Below are 23910 nucleotides of genomic sequence, written 5' to 3'. Positions count from 1 at the left end.
TGGTACCCTGAGATGGCCAGCCCCACCCTCCACGTCCCCACATGGTCCCCTTAGGTCTCGTGGGGAGACCTCTGCTCTGGTCTTCAGACACACCCAGCCGGCACAGAACACAGAACAGATGTGTTTCAGTATCACTTTAATTACATTATTTACACACAGCATGTTTTATTCAGAAAAACAAAACAAAAAATCCACCCCATCTTCCTATCTCTGGAAAGTTCTATTTCCAACCGTCATTGAAATCAGGATCCCTTTTCACCCTTCTGGAAAAAGAAAAAAAAAAAAAAAAACCCAAGGACCTGGGTCACCTGCAGAAAAGAGTCTGCTGGGAGACTGAGGCCACAGCTCAACCCAGGAGTCAGGGAGAGGCGGGAGGAGGCCCTCGAGACAGAGGTGAAGGCCAGAACCTAGCCTCAGGGCAAAAAGCTTCCTTCGAAGCTCACGGGTCAAGAGGCCTGGCTCAGAGATCTGGTCCCATGGTCCTGTCCACTCTGACCCACTGGCAGAGACAGCAGCCCCAGCAGAGGCTCTCTGTGGCCCTGCAGAGACCAGGACCAAGCTGTGTGTCTGCACCCCTCTGCCCTTTGAGTGGGAACCCGTGTGTCCACATGTATCCCTACCAGATCCTCCAAACACACAGACTCTGGACCTTGTTCTAAAACTTGGGAGTCTGGTTCCAGGTCAGCCAGAAAAGCTGTACAGGCCTCGGTCTACAGAGGTGGTGGTGGGGGTGGGGGGTGGTTTACCTGTGGAGCTTGGGGAACTTAGAGAGCAAGAGGGGAGCTGGTGAGCAAACGCTCTGGGCCTCAGAGGGGGGAATAACGGAGATGGGTTAAGACGGCATGATTTCCTGGCTGTATCATTACAAAGGGGCAAGTGAGAGGGATTGCTGTGGTGTTCCTGAAGTAGAGAAAGAAAAATACAAGGAAGAAGCAGGAAAAGGTAACACCTCTTGGGATGAAATCACAGTCCAGAAAAGCCCCTGCCTTCCCCTGGGAGTTCCTATAATGAGGCAGAGAGGACGGGGAGGAAAGGGGCCCCTGCGTGGAAGCTGCAAGACCATCTGCCCACCCTCCCCCCACCCGAGGAGCTTCTCAGCATCTTGGCTGTATGCATCACAGCTTTCCTCAGAATAGCCCAGCGGTGGGTGCAGGGAGCTGAATGCGTTGAGGGCAGGAGGACCCCTTGCCCTGGTACAGGGCGGGGCTCCGGGGACGGCTTCCGTGGGTGTGTGCGCTGGGAAAGGGGGGACGGTGAGGGGGCGCCGCTCCAGTGCAGAGGCCACATGCACTCAGACCCAGGGAGGGGCTCCTCCCCCGGATCCCTCCCGGCCTCGCCCCTCCCCAGCCATGTCACAGTTCGGTATCAGCCACCACACGTTGTCTCGCTGAATGGCCGTTTCTGGAGGTGGCCTGGCCGGTGCCATTCTCCTGAGCCCCTCGATTCACAATGGCCTTTCCCTGAGCCTCGGGGGAGGCCTCAGGGCCTGAGCTATAGCCCTGGCCTCCACCGTTCTCCACGTAATAAGGGTCTTCGCCCTGGATGGTGTATAAATAAAGGAGCATTATCTCGTAAGCATGGGAGCCAGATGAGGGGGAGGGGGGAGGCAGAGGAGGGGGAGGGGGCTGCAGCTGCGTGTGCAGACTCCTTTCTTCCTGAAGAGCGCTCAGGGTTCCAGCTCCTAGAGGAGAAAGGACAGAGGAGAGGCGCCCACAGTGCCACGGCAGCTCGAGAGCCAACTCGCGCCAGGAACTGGGCCGTCCCCAGAGGAGGCCAGGGGCCAACAGCCAAACCCTCCTCTAGACCACTTCAAGAGTTGAGTTTCCTTCCACATGTCCCCTTCTTGTGAGACACTGGGTACCCATGGGCCTTTAATATGCTTGCAAAGAAATGGCTGCTTTAGCTGTTCTGGTTTGTACCCAGCTAAACTATCGCAGGGAAAACAAAAAATAGATGACACAAACCATCTGTTACCATGTGGGGGCAGGGTCCCAGTTCACGCCCCCCTCCCCAGTCTACTATATATTGTTCTGACTCGTCCACAGATACAGTAATGTCCATGCACACACATTCCTGTGTGAGCGCACAGAAGTACCTCTTCCGGTATTTCTCCTCCCCTTGCATAACATTCATGGACCTCCCCAGGAGACCTAGCTTCATCATTTGCTTTGCCCTGGAGCCCAGAACTGACCAGCCTTTCTCCCGTTGGGCTCCAGCTGCGGCGGTTCATCAGGAAATAGCACGTGGTGATCAAGATGGCCAGCAGGATCCCCGAGGTGACCAGTGCAATCAAGGTCTTCCGGGAATAGCTCTGGTGGCTGCTGACAGCTTCTTCAGAGATGTCCTCGATGCCCATCTTGAAGACAAGCCATAGAAAAGTGAGCCTTCCACTTGTGGAAGGTGGGTTCTAGAAGAGGAGCCCAGCCCATGCTAGACGTCTCTGTGTGACTCAACACTGAATACACCCAAGAAGACATAGACCTCGGGGATTTTCTAAACAGGACTTAAGACTGGTATCTCTTCATTAAGCCGAACTGTAAAATTTTGTTTCAAAGATAGAAGGGCAAAGACCGTTGGAGAAGGGTGGGGAGGTAGGAAGGGTAGGTAGGTACTTTCTCCCCTGAGACCCCTCATCTCTGCAAACTTACCTCTCTCAGGTCAGACCGGTGCTCTTCCAGAAGTTTGATCTTGCTGGAACTTTCTAGAATGAGAAATGGAGTTTGCTGCATCTAGAAGCTGGAACAGCTCGTCCTGCGCTGTTCTAGAAGAGGCTCTGACAGTGAGGGTAGATCTCAGGAGGGTCTTTCCCAGCCTCAGCATGGCCCTGCTCCCCGGCACCTGTGTCCTCTGAGCTGCGATGCCTGGTTTCTACCCAGCATCCTCTAACCCCAGCCCGTCTCCCCCTCTAGACCTCAGCACAGACCTGTCCCTTACCTGTCCTGTTGGTCAGGACCAGCAGCAGGCACTGAGGCCTCACCTCAGACTGGGCCAGGAGCAAGGAGCACACCTCGGCCTGTTTCTTCTGACACAGGAATCCGGTCAGTTTCTCTTCATTGTTCTTCTTAAACTCCTCCTGGGACAACAGAGAAAAGTGGTGAGCAGGACATGAGGTCGCTGGTATCCTCTGCACTGTATCCGGAGTCTCAGGCAATGATTCAGATTAAAGTCCCACTGTTACCCTCAAAACAAAAAGAATCCTTTTTCCCCCCCCTAAAATTCCAAGTGAAAAAAAAATCTTGCAAACTTCATATGTGCAAAAACACAATAAGAAAAAAAAAACAAAACTCCAAAATTTTCCAAGATCAAAAGGTGGTCTTAGCTGTCACTCTATGATGTCAGAGAACAAATTTAGGAACCATTACCTTATTGAAGGATTGCCCATGTAAACCTACACTATCCAAATTAAGTTCAAAAGAAATCACCAATAACACAAAATATTAACAGTGCAATACAAATGAAGATAAAACCCTCTGTTTCAAGGCTATAAGAGGCCCAGATATTGAAGGAAAAGCCAAGGGAGATGAGGAGTAGAGAAGAAATTTATGACTATAGATGCAACGGGATCCTCATCCCTTCCCTCTTAGTCTCCAAGGGGTCTCACAGACAGCATGGCTCAAATTCAAGTGGGGCTCCTGTCTAGTTTTCCATTCCCTGTCCCCACTAGAGACACGGAATCCAGTTTCACATGAGGTGGACAGGTCGCTCCAGGTTGCTGACTGACTGGTCCGTGAGAGTCAGACGCTCAGACTCAGAAGACAGACTTTGACAATTCTTCAACAGTATAGCCTCAGGAAAGGGATGAATTAGAAGCCGTGGCTGTTCCCCCTCCTCGGTCTTCTAGGATTTATTCCAGCAGCCTCCGAAGGGAGTGGCCTGCTCTACCCAGAAAAAGAATCAAAACCAAGACACTCTCCTCTGTCCGGATGGCAGATGGCGGGGGAGGAAATGCCTGAGCAGCTCTGACAGCTTTCCTGTGAGGGGAAAACTGCTGGGGCGTGTGAGGGGCATCAGAGCTGAGCCTCCGTGGAGGAGAGAGCTTCCTGTTTGCAGAGCGGTGCTGCTCCGAGGGCAAGGCCACAGGGCCCTCCCAGCTTGGCAAGCAGCCTGGGTATTTTCCTATTGCTGTGGCCCAAGGCAGTAAAACCCAGGCTCCTTTGCTCCTGCACAAGGCAAGGTCAAGATTGGCCTCACGTCCCAGCTTTCTTCTGCCAGCTGGAATTCGAGGCTTTGGGGAGGCCAGACAGCAGGGCGAGCTAACCTCTGGATCACAGAAGAGAGGAATCCAGCGTGAACCTTAGAAGGGCCCCAAGAGCCAAGGTTACAGAGAGATGAGTCCTCAGGCCATGGCTCCTTCTTCCTTGGGAGAAGGACAGATGAGGCAGGTCTCTAGGGAAGTCCCAGGATAGGAGCTCCTCACAATAGCATTTGCTGTGGGGAGTCTGGGCACCACACTGGGTGTGGTCAGCAGTCTCCTTCTTCTCTGGGCTCGTGTCCCTTCGGACTTGCCTTGCTGCCCCGTGAGCAGCTTCTGGAGGAGGAAGAGGGAAGTCCCTGCCTGGATGACTCTGGGCTTGTAAGGTATCTCTGGCTGACATGTGTCTCGTTCCCGAGAGAGGCAGGGGGACGGGGCACAATCGAAACAAGCCAAACAAGGAGGCACCTCCTCCGTGTGCTGAGTCCTAAGAAGCTCCGCCTCGATCAGACTCAGCTGTTCTGATGGTGATCAGGACTGCGTGAATCCCTCTGTGCGTGCGTCGTGTGTGGTGTGTGTATGTGGAGCGGGGCTAGCAATGAATTCCACGTGGTCGGAGCTGTTGGTATGTCCACACGGCCATGAAGACAGACACGGCTTCCTGTGTCTCAGGCACTGGTCCTAAGTGCTTTCTGCACATTGACTCACTTAGGTTTCACACAACTCTATGAGATGGACACTGTTACTCTCCCCATTTTATAGATGAAGAAACTGAGGCACAAAGAGACTTCAGAGTTGATAGAGTCACATGGTAAGAACCCTAAGAGAGGCACAATGGTACCGTGGGCATGTACAGGAGAGCAAGCACACGCCTGCTTCGGGGTTATCAGAAACATCTCGAAATAGGCCTCACAGAACGGACAGAATGTATGCAGGAGAAGCTGGGGAAGGGCCTCAGGAGTGCAGGTGCCACCCTGAGGAAGCGCAGGCGTGCATGAGCCTGCAGCCTTCACAGAACGCGTTGCCCCAGGAATGAAGCGCATGGCCTTTCCCTTGGAATTTCATCCTTCAAGACTCGATTCCACCTCCCCTCCTCCAAGAAGCCAGTCCCTGTCTTCCAGCAGACTGGGTATCCGTCCTTGCTCTGCTATTTACTAGATTCTTTGCAAGTCATACAGCTCATCTGAGTGTGAGGTTCCTCAGCTGAAGACTCAGTAGGGGTGGTGACTGAAGAGCTGCTCTGTGAAGAGTGTCTGACAAGGTGCTTGGAACCAAGTGGGCACGGGATAAACGGCAGCTGTTCTGAAGCAACACCTCCTAGAACATATCGTCTAGAATCCGCACGTCGATGTTTAATCACATTCTGCCTTACTGCTATTATCATTTCTCTGTGACTAGATTGTAAGGCCTCTCAGTTGGGGGCGGGGAGGGAGATGTGGGTGGACATTAAATAATTTTGAACCCAGACTGCACAAAGCATAGCACCAGAAAAACAAGAACTCGGTGAACTCTTGTTCATCTTAACGTCCCAAGTGGTTTGACTTCCACACGGGGGCCCTCCGCCCCTTGCTTAGTTTCTTGGACTCGATTCAGGGGAATAACAGTGGCCGGCCAGCCTCCCTCCTACTCTGGAATCCAGCAGCATCAGTGAATTGTGTCTGAGCCTGGACAGAAGCAGGTGGATCCTGAACAAAGCACAATGCGCCTCCGGACGCTTGAAATAAACATCCTCCCCCAAGAGAGGCTGCAGGCAGGCATCATGGGACAGTGGGCAGGAGGAAGCCACAGCCTCACCATGTTGCTCGTGGGAATCAGACTGGTGGACCATCAGCTAGCACATGGTATTTTATAAAAACATTATCATCATCATAATAAAACCACCTAAGTTTTCTAAAGCAGCATTCTCAAACTTTGCAAAGACTCTCAGCATGTTAAAGAAGCACATTAAATATTGGAGTTGGGGGAGAGAGGGACAGGTATTTTTCTCAACTTTAAGATATTACTCAATCTTAAAACTCTAGAATCAGTCACCTCTCTCTCTCCCTTCCTCCCCCTCTCTCAGTATTTTATTGACTTTGGTGTAAGCTTGACAATGCAGCTAAAATCCCTCTTTTCATATAGAGACTGGAATAATTAAAGGACAAGTCACACAGGTGGGCAGCTGACCAAAAGTCAGGGTGTCCCCGATCTCAGGTTCTTTCCAGAAGACACTCTGTCTTCATCAGTCCCCCATCTGCAACTTACTTTTTCTGCATGGAAACTGACCTGTAGTGTTTGAGTGGAGGGCAAGGAAGACACGGGCTGGGGGACATTACCTGGAGGCAGCCTGCCCAGTGAAGTAAGTGGGACAGTACAGGGGGGTGTGAGCTAGCTGAGCAAGTACCACCTCTGCTTACAAACATAGGTGGTTCTGAAGAAAGGCAGTTCCGAAAGACAAATTGGAGGGCACAGGACTTGAATAGAGATTTCTCCAGAGAAGATACACAAACGGTTAGTAAGCACATGAAAGGAAGCCCAGCATCGTTAATCATTAGGAAATGGCAATCAGAGGTACCTCGCATCCAATCACATGGCTGCTATCAAAAAACCGAAAATAATGAGTGCTGGTGAGGATGAGGAGAAACTGGAACGTCTGTGTCCCATTGGTGAGAAATAAGGTGGTGCAGCTATTATGGAAAACAGTATGGTGATTCCTCAAAATTTTAAAAATAGAGTTACCATATGATCCAGCAATTCCATTTCTGGATATATACCAAAAGAAATAAGAGTGTTGAGATATCTGAGCAAACATGTTCATAACAGCATTATTAACCATAAGCCAAAAGGGGGAAGCGACCCAAGTGTTCATAGGTGAATGAATGAGTAAAATTGGACATGAACATACAATGGAATATTATTCAGCCTTAAAAAAGAAAATTCTGACACATGCTACATCATGGATGAGCCTTGAGGACATTAGACTAAGTGATTATGTATCAGTCACAAAAAGATAAATACTACATGATTCCACTCATACGGGGTACCTAGAATAACAAAATTCTTAGAGATAGAAAGAACAGTGGTTATCAGGGAGAAGGAGGAGGCGGGGGTAGAGGGAAGTTGTTTAATGGGTGGAGAGTTTCAGTTCTGGAAGATGAAATGAGTTCCTAACATTGATCATACAACAGGGTGAATGTACGCAACAGTACTGAACTGCACACTTAAAATGGTAAATTTCACGTTATGTATATTTTACCACCATTAAAATGACTCCTTGGTAGATTCCCCTGGATCAATAGATATGAAATAAGAGAATAAGGGCTTCCCTGGCAGCTCAGCTGGTAAAGAAGACGGTAAAGAGTCTATGTGCAATGTGGGAGACCTAGGTTCGATCCCTGGCTGGGGAAGATCCCCTGAAGAGGGGAATGGCAACCCACTCCAGTATTCTTGCCTGGAAAATCCCATGGATGGAGGAGCCTGGCAAGCCCCAGTCCATGGGGCCGCAAAGAGTCGGACAGGACTGAGCAACTCACACACGCATAAGAGAATAAAGTAAGCTTACATTCTGAAAACCATGTGGGAAATCACAACCACCAAGAAGTAAATTAACCTGAGGTTGCAGCACAGAGAATGAACATCAGGCGTGGGTGACACATTCTGCTAATGAGGCTCCTGGGATGTAGTACCAGCTGCTTGACAAGAGTATGGGATTACCGTCCTCTGGCTGACATAGGTGACCGCTATCTAGAGGTGAAGCACAGGAGCAAGAGGAGAGTAGCTGGGATAGAAATGTCTACAGAACGCATGTACAGAAGACAGGCCCAGTGATCCCCATAGCAAGAGCCAGCAGACTGGATCCTTACTGTCTACCAGTGTAAAATGAGTGTCTGGAGAGCTGAGAACAATGCTTATTTCTGTTACGGGAGCATATTAGATGGAAGAGCATGACAGCATTACATAAGTACTCGAGGGTGTGATGTTAGGGGGACCCACGTCCTTCATGCTTCTCATTAGGCCTGAGTTTCCCCTCGCTGAGAACCAGGGCCATAAGGCTCTCTGACGGCCAAGGTACGAAAGCAACCTAAGGAAAATTAGGAGGCACCGCACCACTGTCGGGGAGAGGCTGATTATCAGAGAAGCATGCAGTAGGACTCATGGAAAAGGAATCTGGGGAACAGGAGCTGTGGCCCAAAACTCTGGAAGAAGGATTGCTGACTGAGGGAAACAGGAGGCAATGCTGCCTGAGGGCTGGGGAAGAGGAAGCCCCCAGGAAGACAGGGATCAACAGAGGCGGAAGGAAAAGGAAAAAAAAAACCCAAAACAGCACTGCATAGGTGCTGCTATGAGTTGATTCATCACGGGCAGCGCAGAAGCCTTCTTTAGGATATTGGAGGAATTACTGTCTTTCCACATCCCCACTGGCAGATTCTCCCTGAATTACAGTAGAGTGCAGATCTTTTCAGCTGTGGCACAAAGTAGATTAGACAGTAAAGGCCTCAGAGAGAGAGAGAGACTGCAGCACAGTAAAAGCAGTTATTTCTGGAGTAGCAGTAAGTTTCTGGCACTTATCTGGTACGATGACCCTCGTTAAACGTGAACTTTGAAGAGCAGTGGACAGACATTTAGAATAAATCGTCTGCGATTAGCTCTAAATCGTTTGTACGAAGAATTAGTATTCTGGCACAGACCACCGCAACGCACAGGAAAATAAGTGCTCAGCCAAGATAATACAGAGAGAGAGAAGATGATCATTTTTCTTGGCTATAATTAGCAAACTGTTGGGCAAAAAAAAAAAAAATGTTTTTTAAATGAGTAGAGTTGAAAATCAGCATCAGAAACACACAGAATCTTAACATGTACACACTGTATATTCATGCTTAACTGTTTTACAAGTTGCACTTAGCTATTCCCATTGTGTGAATCTATGTCTTCCAAATTTCTGTTGTTTTTTTAAAATTGTAAGTTAAATAATTTTCTTAGGTATTATTTTGGAAGACCTGTGAGTTAGAATGACCCAACTGACAATCACAAGATACCAACAGTCAAAATGGACAAAAATAAGTAACATAACACCCTCTACAAACTACAGTATTTACCCAGACTCTTTCCCATACATGCATGTCACATGTCATATATATGTGGTTCCCTGAAACGGATTCCCAACTTGTAAGAACAGCTTTTTATCTGTAAGTAAAGATCACTCTTCCTATCATCCTTTTTTCATCCAGGAAATTGTTACTGGCAGGAAACTGGATTTACTGAAACAAAGCAAGGAGATCTGCTATCATCATTAAACATTAATACAATACTGTACAGTTTGCCATGGAATAAGACATGAAACTGAAAGAGGCATAACTACTAAAAAGAAAAACAAAACCAACATATTATAAGAAATGACAAGATGGTTTACCTTAAAAATGAAAAATAATCATTAAAAAAAATCTCCTGGAATTAATAAGCATGTTAAAGAAAATGGCTAGACCCAAGGTAAATATGATAAACTCAATGAACTTTCTAATATACAAGAAACAATCAACTGGACTATATCGTGGAAAATCTATATAATAAATCTTAAGAAATCCATAAAACCTATGGGAAAAAACATTTTAAAAATTAAAAAAATAAAAAGACACAGAACAATACCAGAGGAAAATCAGAAAAAAATGGTGAGGTTTTAGAGCGGTTCCAATTAAAATTTTAATGGTTTTGTGGGTTTTTACTTGTTGTTTCTAAAATTTTTCTAAAAACAGATGAAAAATGCCTTATACACAGGTCTTTGTATAGCAAAGATCCGCTTGGCTAGATATTGAAAGTGTTGATGTATAAAAGTGTAAGGGCTTCCCTGGTAGCTCAGCTGGTAAAGAATCCACCTCCAGTGCAGGAGACCCCGGTCCAATTCCTGGGTCGGGAAGATGCCCTGGAGAAGGGATAGGCTACCTACTCCAGTATTCTTGGGCTTCCCTGCTGGTTCAGGCAGTAAAGAATCCTGCAATGTGGGAGACCTGGGTTCGATCCCTGGGTTGGGAAGATCCCCTGAAGAAGGGTATGCAACCCACTGCAGTATTCTTGCCTGGAGAATCCCCATGAACAGAGGAGCCTGGCGGGCTACAGTCCATGGGGTCGCAAAGAGTCGGACATGACTGAGCAACTAAGCGCAGCACAGGGCACATAAAAACTGAATACAAACTAAAGGAAGAATTCCAGTCAATAAAGGAGAGAGTCATTGACTAAATAATGCTAGGGGAACTGGTTATACGGAGAATGAAGCATTTACAGCAAAAAATTCTCTCTATATTAAAGAGCTATATGAAAATAATAATAAATTGATTTTTTAGGTGACTAGTTTATATTTCCTGAAGGACTTTCTTAACATAAAAGCAAACCTAAATCGGACTATATATTGTAATATGCATGTGTGTGTGCTCAGTCATATCTAACTATTTGCAACCCTATGGACTGTAGCCTACCAGGCTCCTCTGTCCATGGGATTTTCCAGACAAGAATACTGGAGTGGGCTGCCATTTCCTCCTCCAGGGGAATCTTCCCAACTCAGGGATGGAACCCATGTCACCTGCATGGGCAAGCAGATTCTTAACCACTGAGTCACCTGAGAAGCCTATACAGTACAATAGAGGAGGGGGGAAGGTAAATTTAAATAAAATCACCTTTGCCTTCTTTGTCCACCAGATGGGGCCTCTCACTCCCTAAATCTAAAGCTCAATATTCAAAGCAGCCTGTCCATGTTAAACTGCCCCTGCCTCCACCCAACTCGGTCCTTCCAAGACTCACCTTAAGGAGGTTCAGAAGTAATTTCGGGAGGAGAGGGAGGGGGGCGGAATGGGCAGAGGGGTTTGACTTACACAGCTGGAGGTCTCATTTAGCTTCAGGCAGATGCTGTGGGCCAATTTCACTTCTTTGACTCTGGAACATTTTATTTCACTCTGTATTAAAAAAAAAAAAGTAAATAAGTCAGCATCATTTCTTCCCCACCTCTTTTCTGGTTTGATTTCTATGACATAGTTTTTAAAGAGGCTTTAAAAAAAGGAAATTTAAACATGTTGTTAGGAGACTAGAAAGTTATAAGACATACTCTTCCTTCACCTCACTTCTTAACACATCGGATAGTCAAAACTTTAGTTACTAGCCTGGGCTTGCAGGCAAGTAGCTATCTGCAATCTTGGTAAACACTGGCTTGGATGCTGCTGAAATGGAAGAGGGTAGGATCTTTCCCCTTGGAGCTGTTTTCCCTCCAGCGAGTTACGCACTTGCAGGGGAGCAGATAATGAGGTGGCCAGGCAGACTCTGGTGATGCTCATTTTCCTCTTGGGTCCTGGGACTCTCCAGATTTCTATTCTGGCTCCCTTAAAAACAGAAACCAGGTCTCCCATGCCTGCTGACAGGCTCCACGCCCTCATATTTTCTACTCTTCCTGCTGAAAGCTGTTGATAGTCACTAGTCCCAAGACTGAACGAGGCAGATTGAGCTCAACACCCCTAGTCTTCTTAGCTCCTCACTGCCTCTCTACACCTGGCATACCACCAAACCCTCTCGCAGAAAGGAAATAGGATTCACCCTAAACATTTTGGGGAAAGCAGCACCATTAAGTGCAAGATAGTTTCCAAATATGCCCAAAGGCGAGTGGTACCTTGGTCCATGACTAGACCAAGGGGTATAAGAAAGAACCACCAAGGATTGGATGGATTTCTGAGAATCCTCTTCACTCTCTACTCTCTAGAAACATTATAACCATGGGACAGATCGGTCTTGCCACCAAACCCTACCCTTTTCCTCCCCTTTCAGCAATATTTAAGCTGCATAATTCTCATGTGAACTCCTATATGATCAAAATTCATTGGTTTGGATAAGCAGAGGTTAAGGGGAAGGGAGAGAGCTTGCATACATATGAAGTAAGGGGGTAATCTGTCATTTTTAGCCCAATTCACCCACCTTGAGGATACTTTGGGTAGGAGAAAATGATGGAGAGGTAATAATGGAAGAAGTCACAGGGCTGGTACTATTGTACAGGGAATCTGAAATATTTCCAGGAAAAGTGCTGGGCTGCAGAGTCGCCTCTGAAGTCGCAAAGCTGATGAGGGTAGAAGACACCGTGGTGGCTAAAGAGGTCTGTGACTGGACAGAAGAGTTCACGGCCCCAGAGGCTGGGAGGGTCTCAGAGGTAGACGTGAAACTGTCTGTAGACGCTGGAACTGACCAATACACAAGTGTGAACACGTGCACAATGGCATAAACACACAGACACACACACAGACACACACAGACACACACACACACACACACACACACATCTCAGTTCATTCACATAGGCTCGGACTTCAACCCAGAAAAGGGAATCTGGGGAGTTAAAAGTTACTTCATGTCCTAACCCTTGGCAACTCATTTCCAGCCAGCTGTTGAAACCAGAGCTATAATCTAGAATGTGTTAGAAATGCCCTCCAAGACGCTGAAACTGAACGCTGAAACTGGTACCTTAGAGACACCAAAGACCCCCAATTTGTACATGGTTTGCTTTACTTAGAAAAGATCATAGATTCTTCTTTTCTCACTAAGCTGGACTCAGGAGTACAAGGAGAGTTACTGATCAGAACGAGCAGCCCAGACATTGACTGGAGAAAGCTGTCACTACAGGAAGAATTGTCTAGAACATACTTCAGGGTTCCCTAAGCATGATACTCAAGCCATTATTAAAAGGAGCTTGTATGTTTCCATCTGTGGGGGAACATGGAGGACAGAGGTGGTTTGCAAATATCCTAATGCTTTACCCAAGTGCCAGCAGCATCCTTCTGGGGTGAGATGAGAAATCTTTACCTAAGGTGACTGCTGTGGTCCCATTGCTGTCCTGAGAGACACTGTAGAGGCTGGTGCTTCTAAAAGTACTTGAGTTCATGCTTCTCCAGTCGGACGTAGTTGTAGGGACAGGTGAAGATATTTCTGGGCTGGCTGACACTGTGGCAGTAGTAGCTGCCATGGGTGTCTGTGTGAATTCCATAGAAGCTATAGGGAAACAAAGAAGAAATATCAGAGCGCAGATCATCCTGAAGCCTCATGGCATCACCTGATTCAGTTTCTTGACATTAGGGAGAATCCACCTAGAACGTCCCCTGGTAACAGAGCAGAACAACGACACCCTCCTGGACAGTTGACTAATTTCCCACTAGATTTTTTTCCCAAGGAAACAGAGAAAGAAAAGTTTGCATGCCCAAACATCTGTAGTATTATTTATAGGAGGGAAAAGTTGCAAGCAACTAAATGAATTACAATAGGGTAAATGTTATATGCACTCAGCATACCATAATCACTACAAACAAAAATATGCCACAATTATAGCAGCATGAGAATATGAGGCAATGCTCATAATAGGCTAGGTAAAATATAAAAATTTCAAATTACACCTGAATAAGTATTGCCAAGATCTAAAATGTGGGAAAAGATGCGCTTCTATTTCCTTTTGAATGTATCCGTCTCTCCATTCAATTTATTAACTTGGAATACCCACTAGATTCACACCAACTCTATGCAATCCTTTAAAAAAATCTTTTTTCCTTTGTAGATTGCCCCATTACCCAAATCCTTTCATTCTCTCCCTCAGGGCCTTAAAACCTATTTTTTTTTTTTTTTATATTGAGGAACTGTGGCTCACAAGCCCAAGATTCCTTTTGGGAAGCTCTGACCTAGGAATCTAGCTGATGGACTAGAGAGCATATGACTTGGTTTCTCATCAAATGCCGTGGGGACAGATAGCTGGGTTCTGGTTCTGCCAAGAATTTGATCATTTAATGTGTGTGTGTATTAATTTTTAAATGAGGGTCTTTTATTATTTGGATTGTTGGGGAAATCAACAAGATAACAAATGCTATAGTATAATGTTTCTAAAAGTAGTTATTCTCTGAAACTTTTCCTGCAGGTTCTTAACCCTCCCACATTCCCTGTGGTGCCCAGCAGTGCCATCCTTAGGTCCAGGAAGGAAAAGCTACCTGTATGGACCCTGTGCTTAAGAGCCTACACACTGTTCCTTCTCCTGCCCTCCCTGTTCCCAAAATGTGAGGAGTCCATGGGGCCAACAGAGGGCTACACTCTCTTCTGGATCATGTGTTGGGACCAGAAGTCCTAGAACTTCTTGCCCAAATGGCTCTTTGCTTACTGGAGGATCTGCATGGGTCTCTTCTCCATCCTTCCAAGGGTGAACTGCAGCTCCAGGGAATATTCTCCAAGCTCAAGGGTGGCCAGTGTGCAGGGAAAAGGTGAGAGCTCAAGCGTGTGGGTGGGGTGTCCCTTGCCTGCACGCAGGGTCCCTTACAGTGTGGACCAGAGCCTTGGGTAAGAGGAAGAGAAGAGGGTGGGCAAAGGCCGAGGACCATCTCTTCCTGCTAAGCCCCCCTGTGACACTGAACCCCAAGGCTCTGAGAGTCTTAAATTCAAATCTGGCCTTCCAGGTGGCCATGAAGGTACATTTTTAAGACAGGAGATATTTTATTTACCAGTTAGTTGGCCTGATTTATAACTTGAAGTATTCAGACATATAATATATGGGATATGGGCCTCTACTATATTCTTGGCTTGAGCCCTAGAAACAATTAGAGGTAGACTTGGCATCCAGAGCTCACACCCAGCAATACTATCCTCAAGGAAAGGCCCCCCGGGGTCCCAGGGCACCCTAAAGCTTGTCTCTAACTTTTCTGATTGAGATCTGAGTCTGTGCTTTTCAGAGGTTTCCAGGTAAATGCAGCGCAGAAGAACACCTCTTCTTTTCCACAGCCTCAAGGCAGCAGTGAGGTAATGGTTTCAAGGCAATGAATTTTCCCCCAAAGGTGGTGTCAAGTCTCACTCTCCGTCATCCACCTCTCTTCCCAGCCTGCTGCAGGCAGGCTGGTACTCCTGCTGAGTACAAAGCACCTATCTGAAAATGATGGGGCAAAAGAGGAGGAGAACACGTGGTATTACTATTTCCATTTCAGAGATAAGAACCTGGATCACCGAGGTTTCAGCCAAGGGGGAACGCTGTCATTAATGCAGGGCAAGGAGCCATGGGACGTCCGAGGTTTAGCTGACCCTTGAGTAGAAGCAGCAAGAGGGTCAGGGGGTCCAAACTGCTAAGGATCAGGATGCATCTTCCACACTTCGGGGAGAAAAATCTGGGCTTCTGGCTGGCTGGCACTGGGGGTGGGAGGAATGAATCTCTCAAAATAAAATAGATGGGGAAGCAGACCTAGTGGTTTTGTTCTTAAATCAGTCCCTCTCGTCCTCTGTCATCCCCTTCTGCTGCTGCTTTCTATCTTTCCCAGGGGACCATAGAGGAGGGGACAGTTGGATGCCATCCCCAACTCAATGGACATGAGTTTGAGCAAGCTCCGGGAGACGGTGAAGGACAGGGAAGCTTGGCGTGCTGCAGTCCATGGGGTCGCAAAGAGTCGGCCACGACTGAGCAACTGAACAAGTGCCTCTCAGCAATCTGACCCGAAGGTCTAAGTTCAGTGCAGGGGGAAGGTGGTGGGAACATTTGGACACCGAACTGAAGGACCATCCCCCAAGGTTACCATTCCAAAGCACCACTGGCGTTCCCCCTCGACATCCTTCCTGCCCACCCTGTTTTTCTTCTTCCCTCCAGGACACCGATTCTTGGGAATCCCATCTGGCCCGGCCTGGCCCAGCCCTCTCCTCTCCCCAACAAAATCTGGGCCTGGCTGAGGTTATGTCATGCTTTTGAACCCCTCCCCCGGGGCCTCCTTCACCCAGACAAACAGTTTTGAACTTTTCCAGATGTGAAGAGAGACCCGCTGCCCATTCTGAGCGCAGAGGTGGCTGTTCCAGAGGAGTGAGGCAACCCTGCACCCCGGCCAGGTCCTGAGCCACCGGGGTCAGGCTCCTGGCTGGGGCTGCCTCCTCCCACACCACCCCCCACCCCCCGCACTGCCCCTCTACTAAGAACGGATGAACAGGTTGCAGGATCTGTCTGCAAATGGGGAGGAACCCCAACCACAGATTCACATCCCCAAGCATAGGCGGAGTGGGGAAGCCCATGAGACCCTTGAGAGACAGGACAAAGAGGGAAGGCAGGAAGGCAAGGCTGAGCAATGGGGTATGTACAAGCTGGTGCAGGGCAAGGCGACACCTTGGCAGAGCCCTGGGGGCCTATCCTGACCTAGGCACTGCGCCTGGAGACTGTCAGTGAGGAGCGCTCTTGTTTTCACAGCCTCTAGGGCTCCCTCTCTAGTGCTCCCATGAAGAGATGGGTCTTGGAGGAACGCAATGAAAAGAATCAAGACGACCACAGGTCTGCATTTATCCTGTCTTCCCCAACGTGCCGCTGGCGTAAGACCATCCAAGGCGGATCTTTCTTTATCTGAGCTTCTCATCTCCAACTGCGTATGGAACTCATAGCAGCCTCTCAGCCAGATCCAAGAGATGGTCAATGAAGCCTCCACCCTGTCCCACTCTAGAAACTGGAGGAACGGCCCTTACCCCCAACCCAACAGAGCATTATGCCACAAGTTAAACATGAAAGAACGCCTATCTTCTGCTGTTCACCTCTCACTCCATCTGTATTAACTGTGTCTCCTGAAGCACACTATTTGCCCCTACCTACCCTACTTGATCTCAGCCCATGAACTCGGGATAAAAGGAGACAAGAGATCGGGCAGTTAGAGACATGAGGATTCCAAGAAGCCAAAGAGATGTCATAAAATTCATGTTGTAAACGTCATGCATTTAACTTACAGGTACTTATTTCAGAGGCAATTACTCTTGTTTGACACAGAATTCTAACAAACATCTTCATCTGCTATCCTAGTCAAAGCTAAAAATTAGAGACTACTAGAGGCAAACAACGAGGCAAAGCAACAGCTGAAAATGAATAAACAGCAATAAATTAAAACCAGACATGAGTATTAAAACCCACACTAGTCTGGAACCATTTGTGGTCAGAGTAAATAAAAAATACACACTTTCATAAGTATTCACACTCAATGGACATGAATCTGAGCAAACTCCAGGAGATAGTGAAGGACAGGCAAGCCTGGCATGCTGCAGTCCATGGGGTCGCAGAGTCGGACATGACTTATCGACTGAAGAACAACGAGAATTAACAATGGCACTGAGTTGCACCATAACCAAATTATTTTCCTGATACTTCTAAGACTGAAGGTTAAAGCCCTTTTTTCCCCTAATACACCGATAAAGCAGAAACATATGTAATAGGTTTTTAAAAGATTTATATCTACAATTAATATATTGAAAATTCTTTTAAACTTTAAAGGGTGTTTACAAATCTTCAGAGATCCAGAAAGCTCTGCTACCTAAATTACTAAATTCCTGTACTTTAAGAGATGTTTTTTCCCCATTATTTGGTCTTGTTTTTCACAGCCCTCTGAGTTGTAGTGGTGCCGTTTTTTCTTTTTTGCTGGTTCTGTTTTCTCATCTCCTAGGCAGTCAGCCCCATCCTGCCCACCCTTTCGGGTTCTAGCACCCGGCCTGAGAGCAGTTTCCTGGAGATCTGGGATATCTTAGATGCAGGGCTGGGAAGAAGGAGCAAGCTGGCCTCTGCCGGGAGCCCACCGCCTGTGTTGATGGCTGATGAGCAGACAGGAGAGTCCCAGGATAGAGCGCTCAGACTCTGTGATTGGACTGTGTTAAAGGTTCCTCTACCAAGTTCTAGCTTCATGACCATAGGAAGCTTCTTCCCCTTTCTATACCTTATCTGTAAAATGGAGATAAAAATAGCCCCTTCCTCCTTGCTCTTTGGAGGAATAAAGGAGATAGGGGGTGTAAAGCAGTTGCCTATCTGTTAAGTGCTCCAGAGACAGTGATTATCTTTAGGGCAAAGGACAGGTCCCTTTTCTCCTGCTTCTAGGAGACGTTAAGACATGTATCTGCACGACTTATCTGGCAGAAGATCATATACACTGTTTCCTGAGTGTAGGTCTTGTCACCTCAGTTACATCGCAGATTTCCTGAGTGCTGGAACCCTCTCTTAGACTTGTTTATTTTTAACTGAGCTGAGCACAATCCCTTCTGAGTTCACAATAGGCGTTTGCATTGAATGGCAACTGCATCAGGCGTGTTCACACTGACCACTTCTCTGTATTGATAGAACCACCTCACTCAGTGCTATAAGAGGGAATTAATTTAATTAAGGGAATGCCCTTGAGAGGATAATCAGAATTAGGAAAGTTCTAGAGACTAAGTCATATGGCTGAGGGCTTAGTGTTGTTTCATCTAGATGGATGGTTGGTGCTTGGTGCTGGTGGACCAAGTCTCATCCATGGGTTGTGTGTTGTTTGGCCAGTGAGCTGAGAATGGCTTCTACAGGTATAGAGTGCTGTAAAGAAAAACAATGCAGAATATGTGTCAGAGACCACATATGGACTCCAGAGCCTGAGATATTTACTATCTGGCCCTTTACAGGAAAAAAAAAAATTCACTGATCTTTGATCCAGACAGGAAGAATTTGAGGAAAGAGAATAAACAATCTTCTTCAAGATTCATTTCACTTATTCATTCATTCTTAATTTTCCAAAGCACCAGTGAGGTGTAGAGGACCAGACTCAGCACTGTGGGGAGCACAAATTAACACCTTTCAACTGTTACCTGTTAGTGTCACTAGAATTTAAATAAATCCCTGTCCTCAAGGAATTTGTAATCTCGTGGGGCAGACTAGAAAGGTTGTTAAGGATTGTCCTGAAGAAAGATCAGATTTAATCCTATGAGAGTTCAAGGAATAGAATTACAATAAATGACTAGAAGTTACAGAAAGGTTAATTCCACTGCAATACCAAAAAAAAAAAAAAAAAAGCTAATAATCATAAGATTTTTCTTTAATAGAATAAACGACTCTGGGAGATAACAAGGTACCCATGTTCCTGGGAGCTTTCAGGAAGCCTCCATGCTATGGGTCTTGGCGGGTTTGGGTCATGTGCGACTGGATCAAAGTTTTAGGCTGATGCCTTCCTATGTTACAGAGGCTAAGTTGAGGTGTGAGCATAAACCGAGAGTCTGTGGCCTGAGTGTTCCCAGGGTTCTGAGACTCCCCTTTTATATTCAAATAGCACATCTTGGACCCCCATCCACTTCCTGGGGAACCCTAATATCGGGAGCTCTCTCAGTGGGCCTACGTTTCTCCCGGTCACCTCTTCCTCCACTTTCATCATTTCCAGGAACCTCTGTTTTATAGCTCTGTGCTCAGGCTGCAGGAGTTCTCCTTCCACACTGCTGTACCATGAGCTTGCCAAATACCCATTCCTTTACTCCCCCTACCCAGAGCAGCACTAACAGGGCTGCAAGGCCAGTGTAAACTGACTGAAGATTTAAGATCATGCAGGAAGATTACAGCACAACCCAGAAGAGACAGCAGCTAATCTTGAAATACCAGGCATTCCCATGCTAAACAGCCGGGCCACACCATCAGGAATTTTCCCAGCCAGGTCTTTCCCACCCTCCACTCACTACTGTTTCCCTATTGCTCCGAGCGCTTCCCTCCTGTCTCTATGCTTTCCTGGGCTCGGAGTCCTTCAGCCTTTTGTCTCTTGGGTTCATCAAACACAAAGTTTCACTTTATTTTATCATGCTCAGCACTTCAACTTCCTGTCTGCCACTGCCCAGCAACGGTTTGTGCCAGGGTCCAGGTTTTCTCAACCAAAGACTCGTTAAGGCATTTTCTTAAACAATGGAGCGGGCTACCTAGAGATGGTGCTCTCCAGGAAGGTAGCAGGGGTGGATTCTTTGTGGGTTTTTTCCCTCTTAAATCAGGAGCAGACTTCCGAATGAAGCCAGAGGCCTTTTCCTTTATGTCCAAAGGGAAGTGATTCACTCTAGCAGGCTCCAGGGTGTATGTCCTGGGACACATGCCCTGGTATACATCCCTCCTCATTTCTACCACGTTCTCCCAAGATGCATGCACCTTTCTCCTTAGCAAAGTCGAGGGCCCTTGAGACTAAAAAGTGTAGACACCGTGTTTTTATTTCTTAGCTGAGGAAGGAAGAGAGTGTTCTCATTAGGAAAGTCAAAGCCCAGAAAAATACGGAAATTCTGCCCTGGCAACTCTGAGCATTTTCTTTTGGAGGGTGGCGTTTTATTCCTTTTCCATACCTTCAGATTTTCAGTTCGCCACACTTGGGGCCATTTAGTGACATCCAGCAAAGTCACTGGGAGAGGGAGACCCAGGCACCCTCAGGGTGGAGCTGGGTGACCACCCCGCCATGAGCGCAGGCCTGCGCCCTCCTGCCCAAGGAGCTAAAGGAAATCGGGCAGCAAGGTGGTAAGAAGTGGAATTGTTGCTCCTTTTGATTTGCTTTCGTAAGAACGCTAGGCCTGAGTTTATTTGCTGCAGTGTGGTCCTTCTGGCCCTGAGCTTTGGAAGACAAAGACTCTTCCAAAGGAGATGAGAACTAGTGAGCACAGAGGCCCAGGAGGTGGAGCCAAAGGGATGAGAAAAAGTTGCCCAGGCTCCTATTATCAGTCAAACAGGAATGCCTAGGGAAACCTGCGTTTGCAAAGGCAGTGCCAGCTGGGCCGGCCCTAGGAGGGGGAGCGCTGGGGACCACGGAATTAGTCAGAGGTCCCAAGGCTGTTCCGTCTTGGTCTCCATGTGGCAGCGAGTCAAGGGTGGAGTCTCTCCCCTCCGGAAAATATCTGATAAAATTCTTTTCCCTTTTCTTTTTCCCCCTTTTACACACAGCCCCAGACAGGATATGGGTGTGGGGTCAGCAGGCACGAAGGACGCAGAGGAAGAAGAGGAATGTGAAGGGGTGGGACGCGCTGGACAAAGAGGAAAGACAGGCCTGGAGGGCTTGGAGGAAACAGATACCCTGGGCCTGACAAGTGGGTTTCCCTAATTACCTGCAAGGTTTCTCCTCCCAGCTGGAGGTGTGATTCTGGTCACACACACACTCAGGTCAGACCCCACCCTGCCTCTGGTCACCCCACAGAGTGACCCCGTCTCCAACGGAGAAAGTCCGCTCTGGTTCAAGCCCGGAACAGCTTCTCACAGGGACGGAAAACTGACCTTCCCAGAACAAAGCTCCGGGAGAGGAGAAAACTCCAGGCCTCCCTTCTGTGGGTGCCCTAAAGTTCACGGTAACCATACCACAGAATTTCTGCAATGTCCCTTCGTTAGCATTTCAGGTATACTCACTCATTTCATCTACCCCACAATATACCAGAAAATGACTCCTGGTATTAAATAAAAACAAACCCCAGAAAGCTCTTGGGGAAAGCATAAAGCTACAAACTGGCCTGAGCAGTGGGGCCAGACTGAGCGGAGGCACCCAGGCCCCACTGCTCATCCCCAAAGCGGACACGCGGAAATTCTCTGCATGTCTGCCCAGGGTTCTGCAGAGGTTAAATCACTTTCGCGTCCCTTCCACTGCAGGCCAAGGCGAGACTGAGACTGGCCAGCTGAGGAAATAAGAAAAGGGTGGGCCTCACTCGGCCCGGGACCAGGTCATCATGAGCTGTGAAGCCAAAGGAGCATGGAGCATCGGATAGGAATCCGAGCTGCCGGTCAACTCAGCCCGTTGTGAGGTGCAGACAGCCCCCAAGGCTGTGCCCCATTCTAGGGCTTCAACATCTTAGAGACAGCTTTTTTCCCGGCCCCAAACACCACATCTGGGTCCACCAAACAAGTCAACCCAGAGCCTAACAGAGCTTCCCCTGGCCTGGAGTCTCTCTCCAACTGGGTGGGCCCAAAGGGAGAGAGCATAAGAGGCCTGGCTGGCTGACCCAGGTCACTCAGAGGGGCCGTGGTGGGTGGCTTTTAGGATGCAGTTAAGACTAGGGAAATTGGAGGCCTGGAAGCAGAACCTGGAGCTAACAAGAGAATAACTTATAATATTTAAATCCGTCTGAGCTCCATGAGATGAGACGGAGAATGTTATCCCCAAATGAAAGCAATTACGAATATTGATTGTGTGCCTACCAATATTTTTCTTTTCAACAGAAATGACAGCAAGAGCTTAAGAAGTATGCAGGCCTGCCTGGATAAGCAAAGGAGTGCCCCCCAATCTGCAGGTCTGTCCACTAGTTAGAACTTGGAGAACAGGGCAGGGAAAGAAAACCCCCCAAATGCAACGAGCTTGAATTTGTGCCGGGGTGAGCGGTTGTGGTGGGGCGAAGAAGGCAGAGTACAGAACAAATTCCATTCACCCGTCCCTTCTCTCCAGGGAAGCAGGTGTGGATGCCCAGAGAAGGAGTCTTAACCTAGCTTTCCCATCTTAAATTCACTCTCACGGACTCTTCTTCACTGCAAACTCCCCATGTCACCTAACTCAGCCTACCTCCCTGGCCTCTGGACCTCGGACCCGGGCCTCGTCCCAGGTGGGCTTCGCTCCCATTGCTTGAAGGTCCAGTTCTGGCTCCCCGTGTCCCGGTGGTAGTACGTGGGCGCCAGCGCTCCCTTCCCAGCAACCGGCTCCGGCTGCCGCTTGCTTTCTGAACCAACCATCAGCTACAAACTTTTCCTTTCCTTTCCTTTCCTTTCCTTTCCTTTCCTTTTCTTCTCTCCACCCCTCTCCCCGGGTTCTGGCTCCAGCTCTGCGCTCCGCGCGCACCTTTGGCATCTCCAGAGCGCTTTATTTCAAAGAGTCTCCTGGCCTGACTCCTGGAGGCCTGGGGCGCGCCGCCCGGTTTACAACTGGGCTACACTCAGGGGGTCCCCTTCCCGTCGCGTCCCACCCCCACCGACTCCCAGATGAGGGGCCGGTCCCCACTGGGTTCTGCTGGAGCGGCCTCAGTCCCACCAAGCTAGGAGCTGCGGCAGTGGGCGTGGGCGCGGGGGGGTGGGGCGGGGGGTTCCCCGGGCGGGGGGTCCCCCTGGTTCCGTGGTCGCCTCGACCCGGCGCGCTCTGCCCCCGGGAGAGCGCCGACCCTCCCCGCCGCCCAGCCGGGCGGGCCGGGCGCGCGGCCCGTACTCACGCAGCAGACTCAGCAGGCAGAGCGCGGTCCAGCCCCGCACCATCCCGCGCCCCGCGCGCGCGCCCCTGCGGCCCAGCATCGTTCCCGCGGCGACCCCAGAGAGATGCGCAGAGAGCGAGACACTGCCTGGCCCGGCCGGGACGCGCGGCTCCCCGCCCCTCCGCCCGAGCGTGGGGTGGGCGAAACTCGCTTTTTCCCCTCCCCTCCCTCTTCGGTCCTGGCACGGCCAGCCCCTCTCCTTGGCTGCCACTAACGTGAGCTTCCCGCTTAGTCCCAAAGGCGGAGGACGTTAGGAGGGAGGCCGGGGTTGCCGCTGTCGAGGCCAAAAAAGGTTTTGTAAGGGCCCCCAGAAGCCCTGTTCAACTTAATAGAGCGACCCCAGCTTCTTCAAGCTCACTTCCACTGAACTTTTAACCCCTTGGTGTCAGCCTTACAGGTATCCAGGGCAGGTTTCCTCTGATTTTTTTTTTTTCTTTTTCTTTTTCCTCATTTCCTTTCCTTTTTGTTTTTCTTGGTTTTTAAGTTTTAAGCTGAGAACAGTCTTGCAGAAGGAATCTACTGGTAAGGACCTGAGTTTACAAGTGTGAGCATTTTTGCTAATCAGGTAAAAACAGAGAAGCCAGGTAAAACGTACCCCGTGTTAAACCTGATGCAGACTGCGATGTGTGGTAACGATGCAGAAAGCCTGAGCAGGACACGTAAATGACGGTAACTGTCCACTTTTTTTTCCCCTTACAAGATTTGTTCATTTTAATTTGGAGGGTTTTAATTTTTCTCCCTGTGACAAGCCCTACTTTCTCACATAGTTTGATCCTGTC

General features: G+C 48.4%; 1 protein-coding gene and 1 long non-coding RNA gene across 2 annotated transcripts; one reads left to right on the top strand and one right to left on the bottom strand.

Moving 5' to 3' along the window:
* Positions 1 to 119: 119 nt before the first annotated feature.
* On the bottom strand, positions 120 to 23247 carry CD34 (CD34 molecule). Its single transcript, XM_061383639.1, has 8 exons — positions 23093 to 23247; positions 12998 to 13183; positions 12119 to 12378; positions 11032 to 11112; positions 2935 to 3073; positions 2649 to 2701; positions 2192 to 2356; positions 120 to 1538 (listed from the first exon to the last, which is right to left on the bottom strand). Exons 1-8 carry the CDS (start codon positions 23169 to 23171, stop codon positions 1353 to 1355), a joined length of 1149 nt encoding a protein of 382 aa, XP_061239623.1. The 5' UTR covers positions 23172 to 23247; the 3' UTR covers positions 120 to 1352.
* LOC133228182 (uncharacterized) lies at positions 1481 to 3284 on the top strand. Its single transcript, XR_009730120.1, has 4 exons — positions 1481 to 1571; positions 2217 to 2400; positions 2658 to 2785; positions 2910 to 3284. It is a non-coding gene; the product is annotated as an uncharacterized LOC133228182 (long non-coding RNA).
* Positions 23248 to 23910: the final 663 nt, after the last annotated feature.

The sequence above is a fragment of the Bos javanicus genome, chromosome 16 (genome assembly GCF_032452875.1).
Source record: "Bos javanicus breed banteng chromosome 16, ARS-OSU_banteng_1.0, whole genome shotgun sequence".
NCBI classification, from domain to species: domain Eukaryota; kingdom Metazoa; phylum Chordata; class Mammalia; order Artiodactyla; family Bovidae; genus Bos; species Bos javanicus.
Note: the sequence above shows the minus strand (reverse complement) of the source record. Positions and strands in the feature narration are given on the sequence as shown.